Source organism: Somniosus microcephalus, chromosome 3 (genome assembly GCF_052327205.1).
Source record: "Somniosus microcephalus isolate GS21.2 chromosome 3, FLI_Smic_1.0, whole genome shotgun sequence".
Classification (NCBI taxonomy): domain Eukaryota; kingdom Metazoa; phylum Chordata; class Chondrichthyes; order Squaliformes; family Somniosidae; genus Somniosus; species Somniosus microcephalus.
Genome location: NC_140989.1, coordinates 24256626 through 24281291, shown reverse-complemented (window position 1 = coordinate 24281291; position 24666 = coordinate 24256626). Strand labels below are relative to the sequence as shown.

The 24666-nt window shown below is 42.1% G+C and overlaps 1 protein-coding gene across 2 annotated transcripts in view; it reads right to left on the bottom strand.

Annotated features, from left to right (window-relative positions):
- Nucleotides 1-24666, bottom strand: part of LOC147120909 (kinesin-like protein KIF13B) — a 210350-nt gene that overhangs the window by 161571 nt on the left and 24113 nt on the right. For both annotated transcript variants that reach the window (XM_085979428.1, XM_085979421.1), the window contains exon 2: nt 19885-19978. In XM_085979428.1, the coding sequence (XP_085835554.1) occupies nt 19885-19978 (94 nt within the window). The remainder of the gene's footprint in view (nt 1-19884; nt 19979-24666) is intronic.

Below are 24666 nucleotides of genomic sequence, written 5' to 3'. Positions count from 1 at the left end.
GGCCTTTCGATCTATTTCATTTCCTTTCCAGTTTTGAAAAAGGGTTAGAGCCGAAACGTCGACTCTAATTTCTCTCCACGGATGTTGCCTGGCCTGCTGAGTTTTTCCAGCATTTTCTGTTGTTATTTCGGATTTCCAGCATCTGCAGTATTTTGCTATCAATCTAGGATGACACTTCTGTGTCGTTCTGGGGGAGTGCTGCAATGTTGGAGATGCTGTGATTTGGACAAGATGTTAAACCAAGGCCCTGTCTGTCTGTTCAGGTGAATGCAAAAAAATTCCCATGTCACTATTTGAAGAGAAGGGAGTTCTCCCCATGTTCTGACCAACATCTTGGCTGCTGACTTTTTCAGCACCAGAGATGCCAAGACCAAAACTAAGGATTTTACCAGAATTACATTTTAACACGTCCCCTTTCAACAATTTTTAAACATCAAGCTCACAGTGGTTGCAAGGCACACAAATACCTATACACATTTTTTTCTTGTCTCATGCAGACTTACTTAACACAAACATTACAGTTCTGTTTCCAGCTACCCCATTATTTTTCCAACAGAAGATGCTGGAAAAACTCAGCAGGCCAGGCAACATCCGTGGAGAGAGAAACAGAGTCAACGTTTCGGGTCGAAACCCTTCGTCAGAACTGAGAAAAAAAGGCAGGAAATGAAAAGGTTAAATGGCAGTTTGGTTACCTGTCCTATTACCATCTCGTCTCACCTTGAATATCTCTTAATGTCTCTTCTTTCAGCCCCTCCCCCATTTCCCAGCCCCCAAACTGCCTTTTAATCTTTTCATTTCCTGCCTTTTTTTCTCAGTTCTGACGAAGGGTTTCGACCCGAAACGTTGACTCTATTTCTCTCTCCACGGATGTTGCCCGGGCCTGCTGAGTTTTTCCAGCGTTTTCTGTTGTTATTTCAGATTTCCAGCATCCGCAGTATTTTGCTATCCCATTATTTTTCCTCTGTGTTTAGGCATATTTAAGATTCAGCTTTCACCAGTTTGTGCATTAGGTCTTATTTAACTCTCTGATAATTTACTCAAGAAAATGTAATTGTTGGTATCTAATAATCCCGTGTTGGAAGCACGCGAGAGCTGTCCATTTTGGCATCTCCGTTCGACACAATATTTGAAAGCACTTCAGAAAATAGCACCAACTCAAAACAGATATCCAGTTTCATTTATTCATTGCTCATCATGTGATTGAATTTGAGATCAGGTTTGAGAGGGAGAAGGGAGAGTCACAAACCAAAGTTTAAAATTTAAGTAAGGCAAACTTCAAAGGGATGAGAAATAAATTAACTGCAGTAAACTGGGTTGAACTGTTAATGGATAAATCTACAAATAGTGGGAAATATTCAAATAAGTATTTGGGATGATACAAAGCCCATAGACTTTTGTTAACTGTGGCTGCACAACTACACATGAAGTAAGAGACAGTATCAAGCTTACAAGGAATAGTAGAAATCCAGCAGACTGGGAGAGCTATAAAAGGCAACATAGGGATGCAAACAACAACAACAACTTCTATTTATATAGCGTCTTCAACGTAGTAAAACGTCCCAAGGCACTTCACAGGAGTATTTTAAGACAAAAAATTTGACACCAAGCCACATAAAGATAAATGTGGGCAGGTGACCAAAAGCTTGGTTTTAAGGAGCATCTTTAAAGGAGGAAAGCGAGGTAGAGAGGCGGGGAATTCCAGAGCTTAGGGCCTAGGTAACAGAAGGCACGGCCACCAAAGGTTGAGCGATTATAATCAGGGACGATCAAGAGGGCAGAATTAGAGGAGCGCAGATATCTCAGGGGGGTTGTGGGGCTGGAGGAGATTATAGAGATAGGGAGGGGCGAGGCCACGGAAGAATTTGAAAAAAAGGATGAGAATTTTGAAATTGAGGCATTGCTTAACCGGGAGCCAATGTAGGTCAGCGAGCACAGGGGTGGTGGGTGAACGGGGCTTGGTGCGAGTTAGGACACGGGCAGCTGCGTTTTGGATGACCTCAAGTTTATGTAGGGTAGAATGTGGGAGGCCAGCCAGGAGTGCGTTGGAATAGTCAAGTCTAGAGGTAACAAAGGCATGGATGAGGATTTCAGCAGCGGATGAGCTGAGGCAAGGGCGGAGACAGGCGATGTTACAGAGGTGGAAATAGGCGGTCTTAGTTATGCCACGGATGTGTGGTCGGAAGCTCAATTCAGGGTCAAATATGACACCAAGGTTGTGAAAAGTGTGGTTCAGCCTCAGACAGATGTTAGGGAGAGGGGTGGAGTCAGTGGCTCGGGAACGGAGTTTGTGGCAGGGATCGAAAACAACGGCTTCGGTCTTCCCAATATTTAAATGGAGAAATATCTGCTTATCCAGAACTGGATGTCGGACAAGCAGTTTGACATGTGGAAACTAACACGGTTTTTGGATAATGTTGCCAAGGGGCAGCATGTAGATGAGAAATAGGAGGGGGCCAGGGATAGATCCTTGGGGGACACCAGAGGTAACGATGCGGGAGCGGGAAGAGAAGCTGTTGCAGGTGATTCTCTGGCTATGATTAGATAGATAAGAATGGAACCAGGTGAGTGCAGTCCCACCCAGCTGGACGACGGTTGAGAGGCGTTGGAGAAGGATGGAGTGGTCAACTGTGTCAAAGGCTGCAGACAAGTCAAGAAGGACGAGGAGGGATAGTTTATCTTTGTCAGTCACAAAGGATACCATTTGTGACTTTAATGAGAGCCGTTTCGGTACTGTGGTCATGTCCAACTAATCTAGGTGAATTTTCGGAGGAGGTCTCTAGCATGGTGGATAGAGGAGTGTCTACCAGACTGGGTAGGGTGGCAGCCTTCCTTCGTCGAAGGACATTAGTGAACCAATTTGTTTTTTACAACATTGCAGTAGCTTTCATTAAGATGCGACAGGAACCCAAGATCTCTGGGTTGCTAGTCCAGTACTAAAATCCTACTGTACCCCAGACAATAGAACAGTGACCTGATGCACGCCATGCCCTTGGGACAACTCTCTCTCAATGGATCTCTCCCTCCTTCCTTGTGATCTCTATTGCACACATTTTGAAACTCAGATGAGCTATATTTCAGAGGGACATGGATGATCACAACAAGCAATTTAAAAGTAGCATTACTGACATTTAGGACAGCACTCCGGTCTTTTATTCTAACATGTTTTGTTAGATTGCATGAAATACAACATATATTTCTATCAATAAAAGTAGCTGATGATCACATTCTAGAATACACAGCATAATTCATCATCCTGTTATTTTCTTTCATATCATCTCTCCAACACACATTAAGTACAGCAAAGCAGAATATATGCTTCAGAGTTTGGGTGTCTTGCATTTTTCTCTGGTGATCCCACGACAACATTTTTTTTTCCAGATTCTTCCTCTCCCTTCCTTAATAGTGGTCTTATTTTCCAACTTTTTGTTAAAAGACTTTATTCTGCATACCTCATAATTTTATATTGTTGACATAGTCCACATGGTGCTGACTGAATATCATTTGGGTGAAATCAAATAAAGTGGAAGTGAATTTGGCTTAGCCGAGTTTTTAAACTGTCTTTTATTTCCAGACTAAGCTTATAGTTTTCAAACACAGTTCCTGTAACTTGATGCTTCATTATATAATTTGTCCTACTGCAAGAGAGATCTCCCTTGATTTTGCTTTTATTTCTTTAAAAATTCTTTAAAGTGGGAGTGCTTCATCATTATATAGTTCCTTTCTTCGACCTGGAGTGCTAATCTCAGATGGCAGCAGACCTTTTTTTTTTAATAACTTTTTTTTGCCTTTTGTTTTTAGTCAGTGATGTATTGCAGTAATGCAATCACAAAAAAAAATCATTTCGAAATAAACATTTAATTTTCAACTTCAAAGGAAGTGTTTTACTTCATTTAAAAAATAATGTTCTAGATTAAGGGACCTCATTTGGTACATTTAAAATGGTACAGATTAGGGGAACCTAAACACTATTTCAAGGTAAATGAGATCAGCAGAAACAGGCACCATAACTAGTAAAAAAATTAAATTGTTTAGGGTGACCACTGTTTGGAACAAATCTGCCACACCAGGTAGTCACGGTATTGGAAGTGTTAAAATGCAGGTGGATGCTACAATGGAGAATACCAGAGGCCAAATGGCTTTTCTCATCTTTCACTATTCTTCTGAAGAATCTTTAAAGAGGCACCATTAACTTGTGACTCACACGTCATTTCAAAAATAAATATCTATCATCAGCAACTATGTCCGTCCTAAGATGTTAACACCAATTAGCACAAAATATATTCAATAAATTAAATGAAAGCAGAGATGTCACCGATAATTTGCTGTCATTGAGTCTTACGAAAGAAAGAGTCAGATGAAATGTTTAGAAGCTGCAGTGATTCAAGCAGGGCTCCTTTTATTTAGGAGACAGAAACACTGAGCTCATCTAAAATGTAATTGCAATCAAAACATATCGTGTTAGTTTCCCCCACCCTAAGTTCTGCAAAGGCATGCTGCGGTTCCAAGAAATATTCTGCAGGTTATCAAATCACCAAAAGCATACTCGATCCTCCCTTCCCCGCCACCCTAAGCTCAGAGTGTTTGCACCAAAATGGAGGAAATTCTGAGCCAGACTAAGAAACACTATCCACTTCTAATATCACAGCATGCCATGCATAATTTTACAAAATATGGAGCCAGTCACAACTATCCAGCAAATCCATGTTAAAACAGGGAAAATAGTTCTCTATTAAGACTTCTCCAAAGCTGCCCCAGATGGCTGTTTGTAAATATACTGCCTGCTGTGGAGCAGAGTCATAAACAGCAGGAAGGACTCCGTGTCAATCCTTAATCCGCGTCAAATCAGCTAATGTCGGTGGGAGCAACAATGGGGGCACTAGCTATATAAATGCAAGTTGTTGTAGTTAATCTCAGCTACCCCTAGGTTAGTTTGAAGGAGATGGGGACGCTATAAAAAAAAGAGCATGAGCCCAAAAGGGAAAGAAAAGAACAAGAAGGGGTAAAAGAGGGAGCAAGAAAAATATTTTTTTATTAAAACACTTCAAGGTGGTCTCGGATACTAAGGGGGTGAAATTGGTCTTTTCCAGTAACACAAAACGGGCAATAATGAATTAGCAGCCCACTTTACATCCGCCCAATTTTTCTTTTCCATGGACTGGTTGTAAAGCAGGCTGCCAAATCACTACTTTGCGCTACCGCCAAAGATCAATTTAACCCAAGTGTTTGTACACGGGAAATGGAGGGAACATAAGAAATAGGAGCAGGAGTCGGCCATTCGGCCCCTCGAGCCTGCTCCGCCATTCAATAAGATCGTGGCTGATCTGATCTTGGCCTCAACTCCACTTTCCTACCTGCAGTGGCAACATATACAATATCATTTTAACAACTGCCTCAGCAGGCTGATTCAATAATTCCTGGTACAATACTTACAAATAACAACATGCATTTATATAGCGCCTTCAGCCTAACACATTGCAAAGCACTTCACCAAAGCATAATCAAAAAAAAGACAGCAAGCAGAAGGAGAAGATATTTGGAGGAGTGATCAAAAGCCTGGCAAAAGAGGTGGGTTTTAAAAGGAGGTGGGGAGTTGCGAGAGACTATGGCATAGATCTGGGAGGTAATAACACGTTTGAGAACTCTGGAGAGGAAAGGGAGGATGGTGTTGACGTAATAAAACTCACTAGGCACTTGGTTTGAGCATAAAGCAAGGCTTTAATCAACTTGTTTCAGAACATGGAGGTCTAGTTGTACTTCACTAGCTCCTGGTCTTACAAAATGTCCCTGGCAAGCTGGGGCCGACGCCCGAGTATTTATACTCCTTGGACGGCGCCACCAGCTGGCTGTCCAGCGTTATTTCATAAGTAGTTTCTTGATGAGATTTATAACAGGTGTCAAGGGTGATTTTTTTTTTTTTTGAGGAGAGTGCAGATAATGGTGGTTTTGAATGGGAGGGGACAGTATCTGAGGAAAGGGAGCCATTTACAATGGGAGCTGAGATGGAGACTGAAAATTACTGAGGCAAAATACCTGAACACTACTAGATTATAAAATAACCAGCAAAATGTGCATCTCAGATCAGACATGTGGCATAAACTTCCAAGTTGATCACTAGAGCTAATTTACTCTACTTTTACAGTTCTCAATTGTGTTTTCATTTCAGAAATTGCATGATTCTGACTCATTTACCAGACAATGTGAAAGCTTCTCTCAGGCTCATGGACGTCCAAATTCACAAAAATTCTTGAGGAAATCTTTTGCATACTTTGGGAAAAAATTCTTTGATTTTGAAGTAAATTCACAGGTTTCCACAAAACATTTACTTGGAATGGCAAAACACTTAGCTGCATTTCCATCATTGAAGCGGGGGTGGTGATTAATGAAATATGGAGCGAGGCATACCACAGGTTTCTATAATTGCACTAAGACAAATAGTCTTGCACCACGTACAGTACAAGTTACACCAGTTTACACTGGCAATATTGCACTGGAGTTAATATGGATTTCATAGGTATAAATAGTCAATTCATTGTGCAACTTAAAGCAGCATCACGCCAAGCAATTCCACACTTATCCAATTATTTACCAAAACCAGATTGATGAGCTAAACATTCTTTACGGAACATTCCTTCCTGTTTTCATTGAAAATATATCAATCCAATAAATGATTGCACAATTTAACATTCTCCATTTACAAACCCTGGGAAAGTCAAAATGGTGTGTGCACCTAAATTTAGTGGCATAGAACACTAATGAGCTTGTCAATCTACATAACTTTCACACATCATCCTACCCAAACATGAACCAAACATTACCCTTGGTGTCTGTCACCAGCATCCATGTGTGATATCACATCACAAAATGCCACTGCACACATGTGAATATTCAAATTGGCAGCTCAATCTATGTTAAGTGATGGGATCCTGGAGTTCATTCACAAAGGAAGACTGAAGAAGATTTTGCAGATTCTTCACCTGCAGTTTCCTCATGCCAAAGAGATACTGAGCACAGACACTGGAGTGGAGGATGTGGGTTATTTCACAAAATTTCCCTCTACACCAAGACAGACCGAATATTTCCCAAACAGAGAATTGGAAACAGAAATAAGCAAGCATTTCAATGCACACTGCTCTCTGCTCGCAAGTGGTTCCCAACAGAAATACAGTAACTGATGCAGAGATTGCATTCTGGTCTCTGAGGTTGAATACCTCTGACACACAAAAATTCTGATGTGGGCACATTCACTCCCACATCAAGCCTATAACTCATTGCCCTGGAGCAAAGTGATTAAGCAATTAGATTCAAGCAAGTCCCTACCAAACTCATCAAAAATCATCATGATCTGATTGCCATTACAGAGACGTGGTTGCAAGGTGACCAAGGCTGGGAGATGAATATTCAGGGATAATTGACATTTTGGAAGGATAGGCAGAAAGGAAAAGGAAGTGGGGTAGCTCTGTTAATAAAGGATGAGGTCAGTGCAGTAGTGAGAAATGATATTGGCTCAGAAGATCAAGATGTAGAATCAGTTTGGGTGGAGAGAAGAAATAGTATGGGAAAGAAGTCACTGGTGGGAGTAGTCTATAGACCCCCTAACAGTAGCTACACTATAGGACAGAGTATAAATCAAGAAATAATGGGGGCTTGTAAGAAAGGTACTGCAATAATCATGGGAGATTTTAATCTTCACATAGATTGGACAAATCAAATTGGCAAGGGTAGCCTTGAGGACGAGTTCATAGAATGTATTCGGGATGGTTTCTTGGAACAATACGTTGTGGAACCAACCAGGGAGCAGGCTATTTTATCTCTGGTAATGTGTAATGAGACAGGATTAATTAATGATCACATTGTAAAGGATCCTCTAGGGAAGAGTGATCATAGCATGATTGAATTTCAAATTCAGTTTGAGGGTGAGAAACTTGTGTCTGAAACTAGTGTCCTAAACTTAAATAAAGGCAATTACAAAGGCATGAAGGAAGGGTTGGCTAAAGTGGACTGGGAAAATAGATTAAAAGGGTAAGATGGTAGATAAGCAGTGGCAGACATTTAAGGAGATATTTCATAACTCTCAGCAAAGGTTTATTCCAGGGAGAAAGAAAGACTCTACGAGAAGGATGAACCATCCGTGGCTAACTAAGGAAGTTAAGGATGGTATCAAATTGAAGGGAAAGGCATACAATGTTGCAAAGGTTAGTGGTAGGCCAGAGGATTGGGAAATTTTTAGAAACCAGCAAAGGATGACAAAAAAATAAGAGGGAGAAGATAAGATTATGTGAGTAAACTAGCAAAAAATATAAAAACAGACAGTAAGAGCTTCTACAGGTATATAAAAAGGAAGACAGTAGCTAAAGTAAATGTTGGTCCCTTAGAGGATGAGACTGGGGAATTAATAATGGGAAATGGAGAAATGGCAGAGACTTTGAACAAATATTTTGTATCGGTGTTCACGGTAGAAGACACTAAAAGCATCCCAATAATAATAGATAATCAAGGGGTTATAGGGAGGGAGGAGCTTAAAACAATCACCATCACTAGAGAAAAAGTGCTAGGCAAACTAATGGGACTAAAGGCCCACAAGTCCCCTGGACCTGATGGCCTGCATCCTAGGGTTTTAAAAAGAAGTGGCTACAGAGACAGTGGATGCGTTGGTTGTAATCTACCAAAATTCCCTGGATTCTGGAGAGGTCCCAGCGGATTGGAAAACCGCAAATATAACTCCCCTATTCAAGAGGAGGGAGACAGAAAGCAGGAAACTATAGGCCAGTTAGCCTAACATCTGTCATTGGGAAAATGCTGGAATCCATTATTAAGGAAGTACTAGCAGGACATTTAGAAAATCATAATAAAACCATGTTGACTCTGCTTGATTGTATGAAAGGGAAATCATGTTTGACAAATTTACTTGAGTTCTTTGAGGATGTAACAAGCAGGGTGGATAAAGGGGAACCAGTAGATGTAGTGTATTTGGATTTCCACAAGGCATTCAATAAGGTGCCGCATAAGATAAGAGCTCATGGGGTTGGGGGTAATATATTAGTATGGATGGATGGATAGAGGATTGGCTAACTAACAGAAAACAGTCGGGATAAATGGGTCATTTTCCGGTTGGCAAACTATAACTAGTGGGCTGCCACAGGGATCAGTGCTGGGGTCTCAACTATTCACAATCTATATTAATGACTTGGATGAAGGGACCGAGTGTACTGTAGCCAAATTTGCTGATGATACAAAGATAGGTGGGTTAGCAAGTTGTGAGGAGGACACAGAGTCTGCAAAGGGATATAGATAGGTTAAGTGAGTGGGCAAAAATTTGGCAGATGGAGTATAATGTGGGAAAATGTGAGGTTATCCACTTTGGTAGAAAGAATGAAAAAATCAAAATATTATTTAACTGGAGAGAGACTACAGAATGCTGCGGTACAGTGGGATCTGGGGGGTCCTCGTACATGAAACACAAAACGTTAGCATGCAGGTACAGCAAGTAATTAGGAAGGCAAATGGAATATTGGCCTTTATTGCAAGGGGTATGGAGTATAAAAGTAGGGAAGTCTTGCTACAACTGTACAGGGCGTTGGTGAGACCACACCTGGAGTACTGCGTACAGTTTCGGTCTCCTTATTTATGAAGTGATATACTTGCATTGGAGGCAGTTCAGAGAAGGTTCACAAGGTTGATTCCGGAGTTGAAGGGGTTGTCTTATGAGGAAAGGTTGAGCAGGTTGGGCCTATACTCATTGGAGTTTAGAAGAATGAGAGGTGATCTTATTGAAACATAAAGGATTCTGAAGGGGCTTGACAGGGTAGATGCTGAGAGGATGTTTCCCCTCGTGGGGGAATCTAGAACGAGGGGGCATAGTTTCAGAAAAAGGGGTCGCCCATTTAAAATGGAGATGAAAAGAAATTTCTTCTCAGAGAGTCGTGAATCTTTGGAATTCTCTACTCCAGAGAGCTGTGGAGGCAGAGTCATTGAATGTATTCAAGGCAGAGATAGACAGATATTTGAAAAACAGGGGAAATCAAGAGTTATGGGGAGCGGGCAGGAAAGTGGAGTTGAGGCCAAGATCAGAGCGGCTATGATCTTACTGAATGGCAGAGCAGGCTGGAGGGGCCAAATGGCCGCCTACTGCTCCGATTTCTTATGTTCTTATTAATTTGAACAAACTGAAACAGATGCGATGTTGCTATTTCAAAACCACACACTTATGATCTTCAGATGATAGCAATGCTGTTCTGAAGAGATCTAGACTATTTTCAAAAACCACTTCCCTTCCTTTCGCCCACCCCCACCAATCCGGTCCAAATTATGATCCACAATACACAACACAACACTGTTCTTTTAAAATCAGCTAGACCAGAATTAATGCAGTGGGCACTGCAAGTGTTGAGGACCAACTTATCTGATCAGGTTCACCAAAATACTAATATGCTCCGAGTTAAGTTATTTTAATCAACTTGGGCTAATTAATAAAAATTAATAGAAAACTTTCTTTAAGAAAGGAGAGACTTACATTTATTTAGCGCCTTTCACAACCTCAGGATGTCCCAAAGTGCTATACAACCAATGAAGTACTTTTTGAAGTGTCGTCACTGTTGTAATATAGGAAATGCGGCAGCCAATTTGCGCACAGCAAGCTCCCACAAGCAGCAATGTGATTTTGACCAGAAAATCTGTTTTTTTTGCTATGTTGATTGAGGGATAAATATTGGCCAGGACACCGGGGGTAAATCCCCTGCTCTTCGTCAAAATAATGCCATGGGATCTTATACATCCACCTGATAAACCGAGGCCCCGTCTGCTCTAACGTCTTATCCGAAAGACAGCACCTCCAACAGTGCAACAATCCTTCGGTATTGCACTGGAGAGTCAGCCTAGATTTTTGTGCTCAAGTCTCTGGAGTGGGACTTGAACCCACAACCGTCTGACTCAAGAGGCGAGGGTGCTACCCACTGAGTCACGGCTGACACTTTTGGTGACATTTTTCTCTATTATTGTACATGGACAGGCTGGTAGAGGTGGTGATGGGATGTAGAGCAGGTCATGGACATTGAATTCCTTGCCCAATTATTAGGATTTGCTTTGAGGGGAAACTCAATGTCCTACCATAATCATCTTTAGAATAAAAGGAGCATATGAATTATGCAATCAATAAATGGATTGATTCAACTTAATGTAACTCGTGAGTTGCCAAAGATCACAAGTGCCACAAGCAGATTACTTTCCTATTTTTACAAACAGCTGGTAGCAAAAGCAGTTAGTAACCAATAAATGGCAAATAGTAGCTCTGCCGTCCACACCCCCATTGCACAATATCAGTGCAGCACCTTTCTCACACCAGTGTATTATCTCCCTCGTGCCTTAGCAAAGTTGTGCGGAAAAAAAAGTTAACAATGTTCAAATACTGTACATGCATCACCTGCTGTAGCACATGGCCTCTGTCTCTGACGTAATAAAACTCACTACACACTTGGTTTGAGCATAAAGCAAGGCTTTAATCAACTTGTTTCAGAACATGGAAGTCTAGTTGTACTTCACTAGCTCCTTGTCTTTACAAAATGTCCCTGGCAAGCTGGGCCCACGCCCAAGTATTTATACTCCTTGGACGGCGCCACCAGCTGCCGTCCAGTGTTATTTCATAGGTAGCTTCTCGATGATGAGATTTATGACAGTCTTCAATTTTAAAAGTTTGCATCGCTCGAATCAGCAGAGCTGATATGCCAGTAAGTGTTGGTAAATCGGTTGCAATGCCAATGTAGAAAGGAACAAGGCGACTTGGGGCAGTTGAGCTAATGGCAGCATTTTGACTGCTGGTTTCACCTGCCTCTGCAGGTGAAAGGCATCAGCTAATCAGGAGCAGTTTTATTAGGAAACTCAGAGTGTATAGATAAAGGTAATACGATTGATTGTTTTATATATGTATTATCAAAATGTGTTTGATAAAGGTGCCGCATAAGAGACTTGTTGCAAATGCACATGATATTAAAGGGAACGCCGGTGTGTGAATGGAGAGATATCTATGGAATTTAAAGCAAGGATAGGGATAATTAGATTTTGTTTTGTGGATTGGTGGGATATGCGTCATGGTGGGGCTCAAGAGATCTGTGCTGGGACCTCTTGTTTTCCATTTACATAAATGATTTGAATCTAGGTAGAAAAAGAATGATATGAAAGTTTATAGATGATACCAAATTAGGGGGCATGGAAAATAGAGAAAGAATGCAAGTGATGCAGGAGGTCAGGTTAACAGAATGGGCAGATAGTTAATGCCGAGATGTGTGAAGTAGTTCTCTGGCACTTGAGATAGGCATAATTTAAGTGGGAGACATCACCTGGTACATTACCTAATAGCACACTTTGCTTAGTTAAACAAAAGCACGCACCATGACTTAAATCAGTGGCGTCTGTGTAAACAATTGAAACTTTTAATAATTTAAAAAAACATCTTGTATTGAAAGAGTTCATATTGCATCAAATACAGTAAATGCAACATGAGCTCAAATCTAGGTAATGCATTGCAGGGTGCCTGTGGACCTGTAGCCCAAAGCAAGAGATTCTGTTTTCAGGAGAAATGGGGAAAAGGCAAAGGCTCCACTTGAATAGTTAAGTAACAAGTGAAGCAAGAGACAGTAGCAAGCGAAAAGAAAAGGCTTACGCAAACGTTCATTAGCCAAGCAGTTATTCTTCAGTGAGCAATTCTCAGCAAGCTATTCAACATAGGGGTATCACAGCAGAGTGCGACTAATAGACAGATCTTCCTGCAGTAGGCATAAATAGCAATCAGGTGTGTGACCACTAGCTGTTTCATCTCCTCCTCCCACCTTAGGAACGACCCTACTGCAGCTCCAGCTAACATTGAACCTGGGACCGTTCTGGTCTGTACAGCATTAATACTTTTCTGGGGAACAAACCAACACCATTTTTTTCCCAAAATATAGAAACATCTTTTAAAAAATTAAACTACCATAAAAGGATTTTTTTTAAAGCTACTAAGATATTCCAATTTCCTGCCATCAGACTTAAAAATATGCCTTCAGAAAACCCCAGACCCTTTGCATTATTTACAGCCACCAGTTTTGTGACAGTAGACAATGGAGGCATTAACCAGCGCTGGCTCCCGACTACAGCTGGTTTTATAGCAGAGTCAAAAGAATCTCTGCAAAAGCTGGCCACATTAGGAAGCTCAGTGCCAAACCTGAAAAATATACAGATTCACAGCTGGGGAAAACCCAGCAGGAATTTTAATCAGCATGTTCTTCCGCATCCATTCAATTTCAGGGTTTAGCTGGAACCCAACTACAAACGCATCAGAAGAATCTACATAACAAATGTAATAATGTGACTTTTCACAATATTGCATTCAAGGATACTATAAACTGATCCTCAAAAACCCTAACCCGTCCATAACTGGTATCAATATCACGTCAGGTAAGCGAAAGAATTTAATGAAGTGTAAAGTGTACATTTCAGAAAATTGCAACTTAAAAGATGAAATTTTTTAAAAATATTAACCTAGACTTGCAGTGGTACCCAATGTAATCTACAGCATTATAGAATGATAGAATAGTACAGCACAGAAGGAGACCATTCGGCCCATCGAGTGTGTGCCGGCTCTTTTGTAGAGCAATCCAGTTAGTCCCACTCCCTGCTTTTAGTTGGTGTGCCAGCCAAAGCCAAGTCAGGAGAATGAGCTGCAATGACATAATTGGTGCACAGTAGCTCTACAGAACTGAAATACGAACATAAACTTAGCACTGATGTACTATAAAGTCAATCTGTTTCAAGATTATTCAATCCTCCAGCACCATAGATATTTACAATCCTTCCATTATGGCATCTGCCTGCCTATAGATTGATTCCAGAGTTTTTGCCTCCATTTTCCTATCCAGAAGTCCATTTTAAGTATGAATCACTGTGTGTAAAGTGCTTCCCGACATTAGTCCGGTCGTCACTTTTTACCAGTTTGTACATATGTGCCCTTGTCCTGCACGTGGTTTAACTCGAAATAGTGCTCAAGATTCATCTATTCGATTCCACTTAGTGTCTATATACATCTCCAGAAGGCACTCTCTCACTTGCCTCATCTCAAGGCTAAAGAGTCCAAAGTTTTTAAAAATATTTCCTTATAATTCCAATGACAGCAAGGATCAGGCTTGCAGTCATTCGCTGCACTGCTTCCAGGGCTTGGATGTTTTCCTTGTGCCTGCTCAGTAACCAGAACAGAGCACAGTATTCAAGGTGCACCCTGAATAGAGCATTGTGTAGCTTCAGTAAGACCAGGTCAGTCTTATATTTTACTTATTTGGCAATATATGCCACAAAGTCTGAACCCATCAGCTTTGGCCCCTGCCAGTGCAATACTGTCAGAGGAGACGTTAAACCGAGACCCCGTCTGTGCTCTCAGGTGGACGTAAAAGATCGCATTGCACTATATCGAAGAAGAGCAGGGGAGTTCTCCCCGGTGTCCTGGCCAATATTTATCCCTCAATCAGCATCACTAAAACAGGTTATCTGGTCATTATCACATTGCTGTTTGTGGGAGCTTGTGCGCAAATTGGCTGCTACGCTTCATACATTACAACAGTGACCACACTTCAAAAAGTACTTCATTGGCTGTAAAGTGCTTTGGGACATCCGGTGGTCGTGAAAGATGCTATATAAATGCAAGTCTTTCTTCAACAAATATCATACTCTTGCTACTGATTCCACCTCCCTGCTCAGCCAGTGTCTCAGGTTAAGCCAGACTGTTTGCAACCTCGAGTTCCTATTGGACCCCAGGCTGAGCTTCTGACTCCATGTCCTCCCCATCACAAATATCGCCTACTTCCACCTCTGTAACATTGCCCATCTGCAAACCCTGCCTGAGCTCATCTGCTGCCGAAAACCACCTTCACGCCTTTGTCACCTCCAGACTCAACTATTCCAATGCTCTCCTGGCCACCCTCTAATCCTCCACGCGCCGAACTTTATCTCATCCAAAACTCTGCTGCCGGTATCCTATTCCATATCAGGTCCCGCTCACTCATTCCTGTCCTCGCTGATCTATATTGGCTTCCGGAGTCTCCAAATTAAAATTCTTCTTACGTTTAAATCCCTTCAGGGTTTTGCCACTCCATATCTGTGTAACCTCTTCCAGCACTACAGCCCCCCTTTTACTCTTCGTTCCTCCGACTCTGTCCACTTGTGCACACGCACCCACCCCCTCCCCCTCCCCCCCACCCCCGCGAACTTCAACCCACCACTGGCAGTCATATCTTCAGCTGCCTAGGCCTCATGCTCGGGAACTCCTTCCATAAAGCCCTCGCTTCTCCTCCCTCAAGACTTGCCTTAAAACTGACTTCTTTGACCAAGCTTTTGGTCATTCCTCCTATTATCTCTTTCTTTGGCTCGGTGGCAATGTTTGTTTGATTAAGCCTCTGAGAAGCGCTTTGGGGCATCTTTCTACATTAAAGACGCTACATAAATGCAAGTTCTTGTTGTTGAGATTGGGATCAAGGCACGGTGTTGGAAAGGCAGAAGCAATCCATTACTTTCTAACCGACCTAAAAATATATAAACCCGCCACAAGGAACAAAAAAATGTTCCATTCTCCAGCTTGTACAGAAAGCAACTGATCGTACATAAAAGGGCACCAAAGAAACAGGAAGCAAATGAAAATTCCAGAAATAAATCCTAAAAAAGGCAAATCAATAATATTTCCGCTCCTCCTAAAAACAATCATGAGCCTGCATTAGAGCCAGGTATGCAAGCTAAATTCTGAATTTTGATTCTCCAAACACTAATTTGCAAGAGAGTCTTGAAGCATACTTGCGATACGGGTTGTGTATTGTAAGCAGAGTTGTAGGCACAAATTTATTTTTAAAACAAAGGGGGAATATATCTTAAGGACAGCACCTTTCTTCAACTTGAATATTGGACACTACAGGTAGACTATCCTTTATCCGCACTTCTGAAAACCGAAAACCTCTGAAAACCAAAAGTTATTTTGTGGAGCGTAAGTCGTGCGCACGACATAACCCGACGCGGCTGATGCTTTTCTGACCCGATTTGCGGGCCAGCTTAGCGTAGGAGTCAGCCGATATCCGGCTTTCCCACAACTGGCGGCGGCAGTCGAGCCCCAGACCCCCACTAAGTCAAGGAATTCAGATACGGAGCAGGGGGAGCTGTAAACAGACTGTGAGCGGCAGCACAGAGAAGCAGGAAGGGGAATGAGACACGGAGCAGGGGGAGCTGTAAACAGACTGTGAGCGGCAGCACAGAGAAGCAGGAAGGGGAATGAGACACGGAACAGTCGCAAGAGGTAGCCTGAACTTTTAAAATTTATATTAAATACAAATACTAATTACCAAATTAATTTAATGTTCAGAGTTTCCCAGTCTGGAATAATACCTTCTGAAATCCGAAAATTTCCGAAAACCGAAACACAGCTGGTCCCAAGGTTTTCGGATAAGGGATAGTCAACCTGTATTACATTGCTACTAAAATAGGTCTTACGCAATATTCCCTCTAATTTTTTTTTCCCGTGCGCAATCCCTTTAAATTTGCTGCTCAGCCGCGGTATCTCTTCCAGCGGCGGCAGCTGGTGAGCGGCCTGCGCAGGACCTCGCGATTGATGCGCGGCCGCGCACCTTAGGGGGAACATTGGTCGTAAGACATGCTTAGGTGCCAGCTACACAGAAGCCACAAAGCACTTGCTAGCAATTAGTAATGGTGCCTTTTGATTTACTGTCACTAGCCAACAGTTTTCCAGTTTACAGCCAGACGGAAATGTAATTCTTTTGAGGTTTACGGCTCCGTTTATGGCAAGCGGGGTGGGGAGGGGAGGGGGAGAAAAGGGAAAATACATTCCACGTTTCTGCACTTCAGTCTCGTTCTATTGTCAAGGATTCCGATAAAAATTCTGAATGGTGAACTTCGAACGTGATCCTCATCCATCAGGGGCCTACCTTATTCAAGTCAATTTTAACTGATCACTCGGTCATCTGTGCATCTCACATTCTGCGTCATATCAAGAATCTAAACACTTAGTTGAAGTTTACCCCCCAGCATAGAAACCAATCTTTTACTACAAGGCAGATGTTGTAATTGAAACACACCAAATTGGTGCATTCACACAGACTGCTGGGTCATCTTAAGAGTGAGTGGAGGGACTCGGATTAAGAACTCGCACTGCTGAGTTCTGATCTTAATGTCACTTTCGGTGGGGGGAGTAGGAGGAAAAATAAGGTGAGGAAAGGAGTTGGAGGAAAAATAAGGTGAGGAAAGGAGTTGGAAGAAAGAAAAAGTTAAAAGAAAAACTACTGGCATAGTCTTCCTTGCACTGTTGTCACTCGTCTCTTAAATGAGTACAAAGCAGCCTAAAACAGGTTGCTTTTCCTCTTGGCCACAACTAGACAGGGAGAGAGGGAAAATTAGCTTGCACAGGATAGAATAAATGCAGACAGCAGCTCAGTTACCACGACCTCCTGAGAACTAATCTTTAATGTAAAATTGGCATAATAGCCAGCGCTTCAGAAGAGGAAAAAAATGGAGGAAAAAACAATAAATCATTGACTATAATTGATAATGGATAGGGTAACAGTATAATTATCGTCATTACAAATTGTATTTACATTTGTTAGATTTTGTTTAAATTTCCCAAGCTGTACATACCACTGTCCAAACGAAGACATTCACAAATTATTAAAACACACACATACCAGTAAGGAGTCTGATTTGCATTCTGCCCAACTCCTTCAGATCAGGAGATTCCTCTCAAAGCCAACGCTAAATACACTGAACAAAAACATTATTGTGCTGGACCTCGACTATTGTGGCGCTATCTCAATGACAATCAAACATGATAAAACTGGAAAAGCCCTGTGTGGGGGATTAGCTTTGCAGAGACACAAGGTGGTACACAAGGACACCAGCAATCAATACAACCTGGAGATGTAAAATCCCAAATGACAAGTGCAACTCACGCTTCTAGCAACAACAGCTCTTACTGTGTTTTAGTTAAATATTTGCACTAATTTACTGATATCCCTGTTAACCTTCAGCCTTTTTTATCTGTTCTAACCTCCCACTGTTAATGTGATTTTGGGAGCAGCACAGTGGCACTGTCCATCAGGATTTCAGGGACCCACACCACAAAGTGCTAGAAAATGGATGTGTGTTAGGATGCTTCACACAGCTGCTTCCCAAGCTCAGCCACATGCAAGTGCTTCTCCTTGGGGAGGGAAAATTGAACCAATCGCAATCCCTCTTGTATGCCCCTTCAACCACCGTCTGCCCCCACCTGTGAGAGAGACTGTAGGTCCCGCATTGGACTCATCAGTCACCAGAGAACTCATTTTTAATGTGGAAGCAAGTCATCCTCGGTTCCGAGGGACTGCCTAAGAAGGACATTTACAAGCAGCAATGATAGACATCTAGGAGCAGGACTCCACCCCATTACCTCAGCCCAGGGACGGCACGTGGAACTGGTAGACTTCAGGGGATACATTTTTTTTTACAAAACAAAATGAGTCTACACGCCAAAAATAATATTTAGTACTATACATAATCACATTGAAGCGTGCAAGCAGGTGAATGAACAGCAACACAAGACCTTACAAGATGTTACAAATATTTTGGTTTAACATTATAGACAATAACAACGACAGATACCTTGAACTGATTACTAGTCAGAGATCTAACCACAGTGATCCAGAAGGCATTAACAAACACAAGAGCAAACTAAAACTGTGAGAATAGTCCCCTGCAATTAGACCACTCTTTTCTAATTGCTCACAGATTAGTCATAATTTGACACGGGCTTTTATTTTGCATTGACTCGGGTTTTTGTGCTGGCAGCATCTGCTGACACCAACTGTCAGTGCACTTCCTGCTCATGCTGCAGGGTGATGTTCACACAAGAGACTTCCTTGTCCAGTATTACACTGAATAACAGATACTGTACCAGAAATCAATTACAACCAGGGTAATCTCAAAGGGGTTCAAATTATAACATATAAAGAAAAAAAGGTTAAAAATGCACGATTCACAAGATTAGCTACAAATTAAGATTACAGGAAAAAAAATTTTATCCAGCACGGACGGGACCGACGTGGTGCCGGTTCATCAAAAATTCTGGATAACCGAACGCTATAGTAAAAGATACGGAGCTGAGAGCTCCGTATAAAGCAACAAACCCTGTTGCTTAGCAACAGGTTCAGAACAATGGCCACAAGTTGCAAGCGTCTCTGTAGCTTAGCAACAGTTGCAGCTACACCCTTGCACAGCAACAAATGGAGTAAAAAAAATAATAAAAGTTACCTGACCCTACTCCTGAATTTTGCCGGTTAACCGAGATTTCCGGTTATTTAGGTGCCGGTAAATCGAAAGTTTCCTGTACAACTTTAAAAGTCACTCTGATCTACCCACTGTTCTTTATAACACAATGTGAAGTCCCTAAGGGGTTGCTTTTAGTCTTTTTTTCCTGTGTCCCACGAGAGAGAGAGATACAATGTTTAATACAGTGCTTTTCATAAATTCTAGCTATCTAAATTTTCTCACAACTTTCGAAACTTGGAAGAAACTGCAAGAAGATTTAGACATCCGGATTAATTCAGGCTGATCTATATGCAAGTTTGTTTCTCTGCAGACAGCAGTCAGTGTGTAGTGTGGCTACAATTAACTTGCACACAGAAGGAACGGTGACCTGATTCCTGAAAGTTTAACAGCGTTTCAATCAACAGCTCATTACTGAGAATTAAGGCAGCTGGTATACATTTAATGTAACATTTCAATGTTTTGTTTAAATCTTGCAATTGCGTGACCCAGTAACCTCTTTCAAGGCGCAATATATCGTGAAAGAATCACTCGAACATAACACAAAGGTTCAATATATGAAGAGTGGCTTACCTGGCATCTCCTTTACCGAGGTTGGCATTAGCCGGACTTAGAATGGTCTGATTGCCCTCAACATCTATAACGCACTTTGTGTTCAAATCAATCTCTACAAAGAAGAAAAATGGTACATCATTTACCAAAACAAATATGGGAGGGAAAATAAAACTAATGTCACCCCACAAAACATTTTGAGGGGGGGGGGGGGTGGTGTGAGGTGAAAGATGTTGAATCTTTTGTTACGTACTTATATTAGAAGGCATATCCTAAAGCAGCTAAATGTTTTATATATCTGTAAAAGTAAACAGTTTCAGCATGTATAGAAACAAATGTGATTACAATTACTTCTTTCCTGCACATGGCCTTGCCCCATTCTACCTTAATGATCTCCTCCACCCTTATGTCCTTGCATGCATTTTCCATCCCTCTCATAGCAGGCTATTCCTTGTCCCCTTGCTCTATTACTGACTGCCTATTACCCATCCATGATGTCCCTGCTCACTGCAACTTCCTGCCTAGTTTCCGCCACCTCCCTCCTAATTGCAAAAATCTCAAACTTTTCTTCAACCAGGCCTTTGGCCGTAAACCTAACCTTGGCATTTTTTTGATTTTTTTCCATTCCTGGTTGACAACTCTATTTGTTTCCCTCCTTAATGTGAAGCAACTTTTGAGATCTTCCTGCATAAAAGAGCTCTATACCAATGTTACTATTAAAATGTAATATTCAGCAACTCCCCCAGTGCATCACTGTTTATCCAGTGAACAGTGAACCATACGGACCACAAAGTTCTCGGGTGTGATCCTCAATCGGTGCCAAGTTAGCCAGGGTAGACATAGGGGTGTGTACAATTGGCCCCTGTGACGTTAGTCTAGTGAGGGGAAAAATCAACCCAGGTTCCCACTCCTGAACACTATCTAGTGACTCTTGCTAGAGGTGCACATTTGTAGACTCCAGATGAGGACAGGATCAGGTATCGCTGGGCTGTTTCCCCTTCAACCATTCTAATGGCCCAATTTCTCTGTCAACACTCACCAACTAGGCTTGCATATGAACAAATTTAGTCGCGGCAACAGAGCGCCTCTGGTGCCTGTGAAACCATAACCCAGCAGGAATCCATGCCTTTGGGGATGAAGGTTAGCAGAGTAAATGCTCAATGAAAATAAATTATTGAGCAACAGGCAAAACAAGTTCAGCACGCTGTGACAGATGTGCAGCCAATTGTTACAAGGGGCTGGCAGGCTAGAATTCTGTTCTGTAGCTGATAACATACACGTTCTTCCCAAAATGTCTCTTCCCTCAAGACTTCCCCTACCTAAAACATGGGAAAACTCCTTGCTCCACCTTTGTGTCTCACCTATGCTCTCCCAATGTCAAGCACTATACACCAGGTGAGTGATAGTTGAGTGAACTATCTTGCCAGGCTTGAGTCATTCCAGTTCTTCATCCTACAAATTCATGAGTAGAGACTACCCTTCTGACTGTCCCTTCCTGTGGGGAAGTGGTTGGCCCCCATTTTCTGCCTGCCTTAGAGATTGGTCAACATTGGAAACATTCAATAGAGGAAATCCTGAGCACAAAACCTCATCCTACCATTTTGTGACATATCATGGCACCACTTCACAATACTGAAGAAATCTACAATCCATTGCTTTTAATAATTAAATGTTCATCTGTTAAAATGATCTGAGCTCAGAGCCGGGTGGCTTTTGCACATCCGTGTGTAACGTGCTCCGCGCATTTTGTAACCAATCAGGAAGTACAAGCTCGCTAAGATTTATGTTATTAAAAAGCATTTGAAAAGAAAAAGGATATATGAGGAAAAGGAAAGAGAAAGAAAATGAGAGTAGCGTTCCTGTTGAAGAGCTAGCACAGGTGCAGTAGGCCTACGTTTGTGCTATTATTTTTATGATTCTCTCTACCCTAGGGTGCCAATGGTAACTGTAGCATCCCAGTGATCGTGAGGTCAGTTAACTCAGCACAGGCCAGGAATCTAACCAAGAGTAACAAGATTCTCACAAGTGAAAAAATATGACTTTTGATAAAGAATTATTATATCATAGTGACAGCAGTGGCTCAGTGGGTAGCACTCTTGCCTCTGAGTCAGAAGGTTGTTGGTTCAAGTCCCACTCCAGAGACCTGAGCACAAAGATCTAGGCTGACACTCCAGTGCAGTGCTGAGGTGTCCTGGGGCCAATAGTTACCCCTCAATCAACATCACTAAAAACAGATTATCCGGTCATTATCACATTGCTGTCTGTGGGAGCTTGCTGGGTGCAAATTGGCTGCTGCGTTTCCTACATTACAACAGTGACCACACTTCAAAAGTACTTCATTGGCTGTAAAGCGCTTTGGGACGTCCCGAGGTCGTGAAAGGCGCTATAGAAATGCAAGTCTTTCTTTATTAACCCAAACCCCCAATATTTAAATAACCGAGGCCCCGATATACTATTCCAGCTGGTTTTGTATCCTTCTCCAGAATCTCTTGGCCAGCCGGAGTAACAGACTTGAAACAGAACTTATAACGACACTCAATCATTACTTGGGGAAGGGAGTCAAGCTATAGGTGGGTGCATTTCCTTGGTCAACATAGCCTAAGCCAATTCACAACTTTTGATACAGAGGAAGCACAATAGAGGGAGATTGAGATCCTCGTGTCTAAATACTGTTTCGTTAGTTTGGACAGGGGAGGTGGTGGGCAAAGCAAAAAGGTCAGGGCCTGAAAAAAATGTCCATTTAACATCTATGGATGCACTGCGTAAACTAAAGCGGTATTGTACTAGTTTCTGCTACTACTGGGGGGAATGCTATTTGCTCAGTGCACGAAGCCTATAGCGAAACACATGCAGCAGTAATTATTAAACAAACCTCAAATTTTCCCAGTGAAGTGACATTCCAACAGATAATTGAGCAAAATACCCACAGAGAGTTTCACATTCCTACATAATTAAATCTATTAACATACAGCCTGGGGTCATACAGAAAGAGAGAAACTCATGCAAAAATACACCTTACAGTAAAACTATCGACATCTAAAATCTACAGCATCTAGGGGACGGAGTTCTTTCTGGATGGATGCGCGGATTTCCTCATCCGTATCCATCTTGTAATCTGTCTCTAGGCAATAGAGATTGGCAAATAGAAACAGAATATGCTGGAAATACTCAATGTCAGGCAGCATCTGTGGAGAGAGAAACAAAGATGCTGCCTGACCTGTTGAGTATTTCCAGCATTTTCTGTTTTGATTTCCAGAATTCGCAGTATTTTACTTTTTTTTTTACAAAAATCTTGGCTGACACTCCAGTGCAGTACTGAGAGTGTCGGAGGTGCCGTCTTTCGATGAGACATTAAACCGAGGTCCCGTCTGCTCTCTCAGGTGGACGTAAAAGATCCCACAGCACTATTTCAAAGAGCAGGGGAGTTATCCCCGGTGTCCTGGCTAATATTTATCCCTCAATCAACATCACTAAAACAGATTATCTGGCCATCATCACATTGCTGTTTGTGGGAGCTTGCTGAGCGCAAATTGGCTGCTGCATTTCCTACATTACAACAGTGACTCCACTTCAAAAGGTACTTCATTGGCTGTAAAGCACTTTGGGACGTCCGGTGGTCGTGAAAGGCGCTATATAAATGCAAGTCTTTCTTTCTTTTCCTTTTTTGTAATAGGGAATGGCAGCTGTGTACTTTGATGTTAATACACTGTCTGCCAACTGCTTTGCTTAGGTCGAAGGTTTAATACAAGGTGTAACTTTAGTTGCTTTAATACGGTTCTTTTAATTTAAATTCTAAGAGGCCAGGAGTTCATGAGCTCACTCCTGGAGTTTTGCTGTTAAATCAGTTTTTAACAGCCTGGAAGCAAACTCATAGACCTAACTGTATAATCTAGATGCCGACTAAGAATTAGAAGAGCAACTGACATTACAGTTTGCATGTGCCAGAAGACACCGATTTCTTGCTGAGGATATGTCAGGATTTTCTACTGGGAAGGAAGAATCACAGCCACATCCAGGCCCGTGCTCACTAAATGTCCACACATGCGTCCAACAGAGATCGTTGGACAGTAATCAAGACACCAGCCCTGGCTGCTTCTCCCTTCTCCAACCCAGATGCAGAGGCCAATTATAGCACCCAGCCGAAATTAACTAATTCAACAACAACTTGTATTTATAGAGCGCCTTTAACGTAGTAAAACGTCCCAAGGCGCTTCACAGGCGTGTCATAAAACAAAATTTGACACCGAGCCACGTAAGGAGAAATTAGGGCAGATAACCAAAAGCTTGGTCAAAGAGGTAGGTTTTAAGGAGCATCTTAAAAGGAGGAAAGAGAGGCAGAGAGGTTTAAGGAGGGAATCCCAGAGCTTAGGACCCGGGCAGCTGAAGGCACGGCCGTCATAAGAACATAAGAAATAGGAGCAGGAGTAGGCCAATCGGCCCCTCGAGCCTGCTCCGCCATTCAATAAGATCATGGCTGATCTGATCCTAACCGCCAATCTACTATCACTGAACCATCTTCTGAATCTAACAGAATTAGACACACGAAATAGGAGCAGGATCAGGCTACATGGCCCCTGGGCCCGCTCCGCTACCCACAGGGCCATGACCGATCCGAACCTAAACTCATGTCCAAATTCCTGCCCGTTCCCCATAACCCTTAATTCCCTTTACTTCTAGGAAACTGTCTATTTCTGTTTTAAATTTATGTAATGATGTAGCTTCTACAGCTTTTTGGGGCAGCATATTCCATGGACCTACCACCCTCTGAGTGAAGTAGTTCCTCCTCATCTCAGTTTTGAAAGA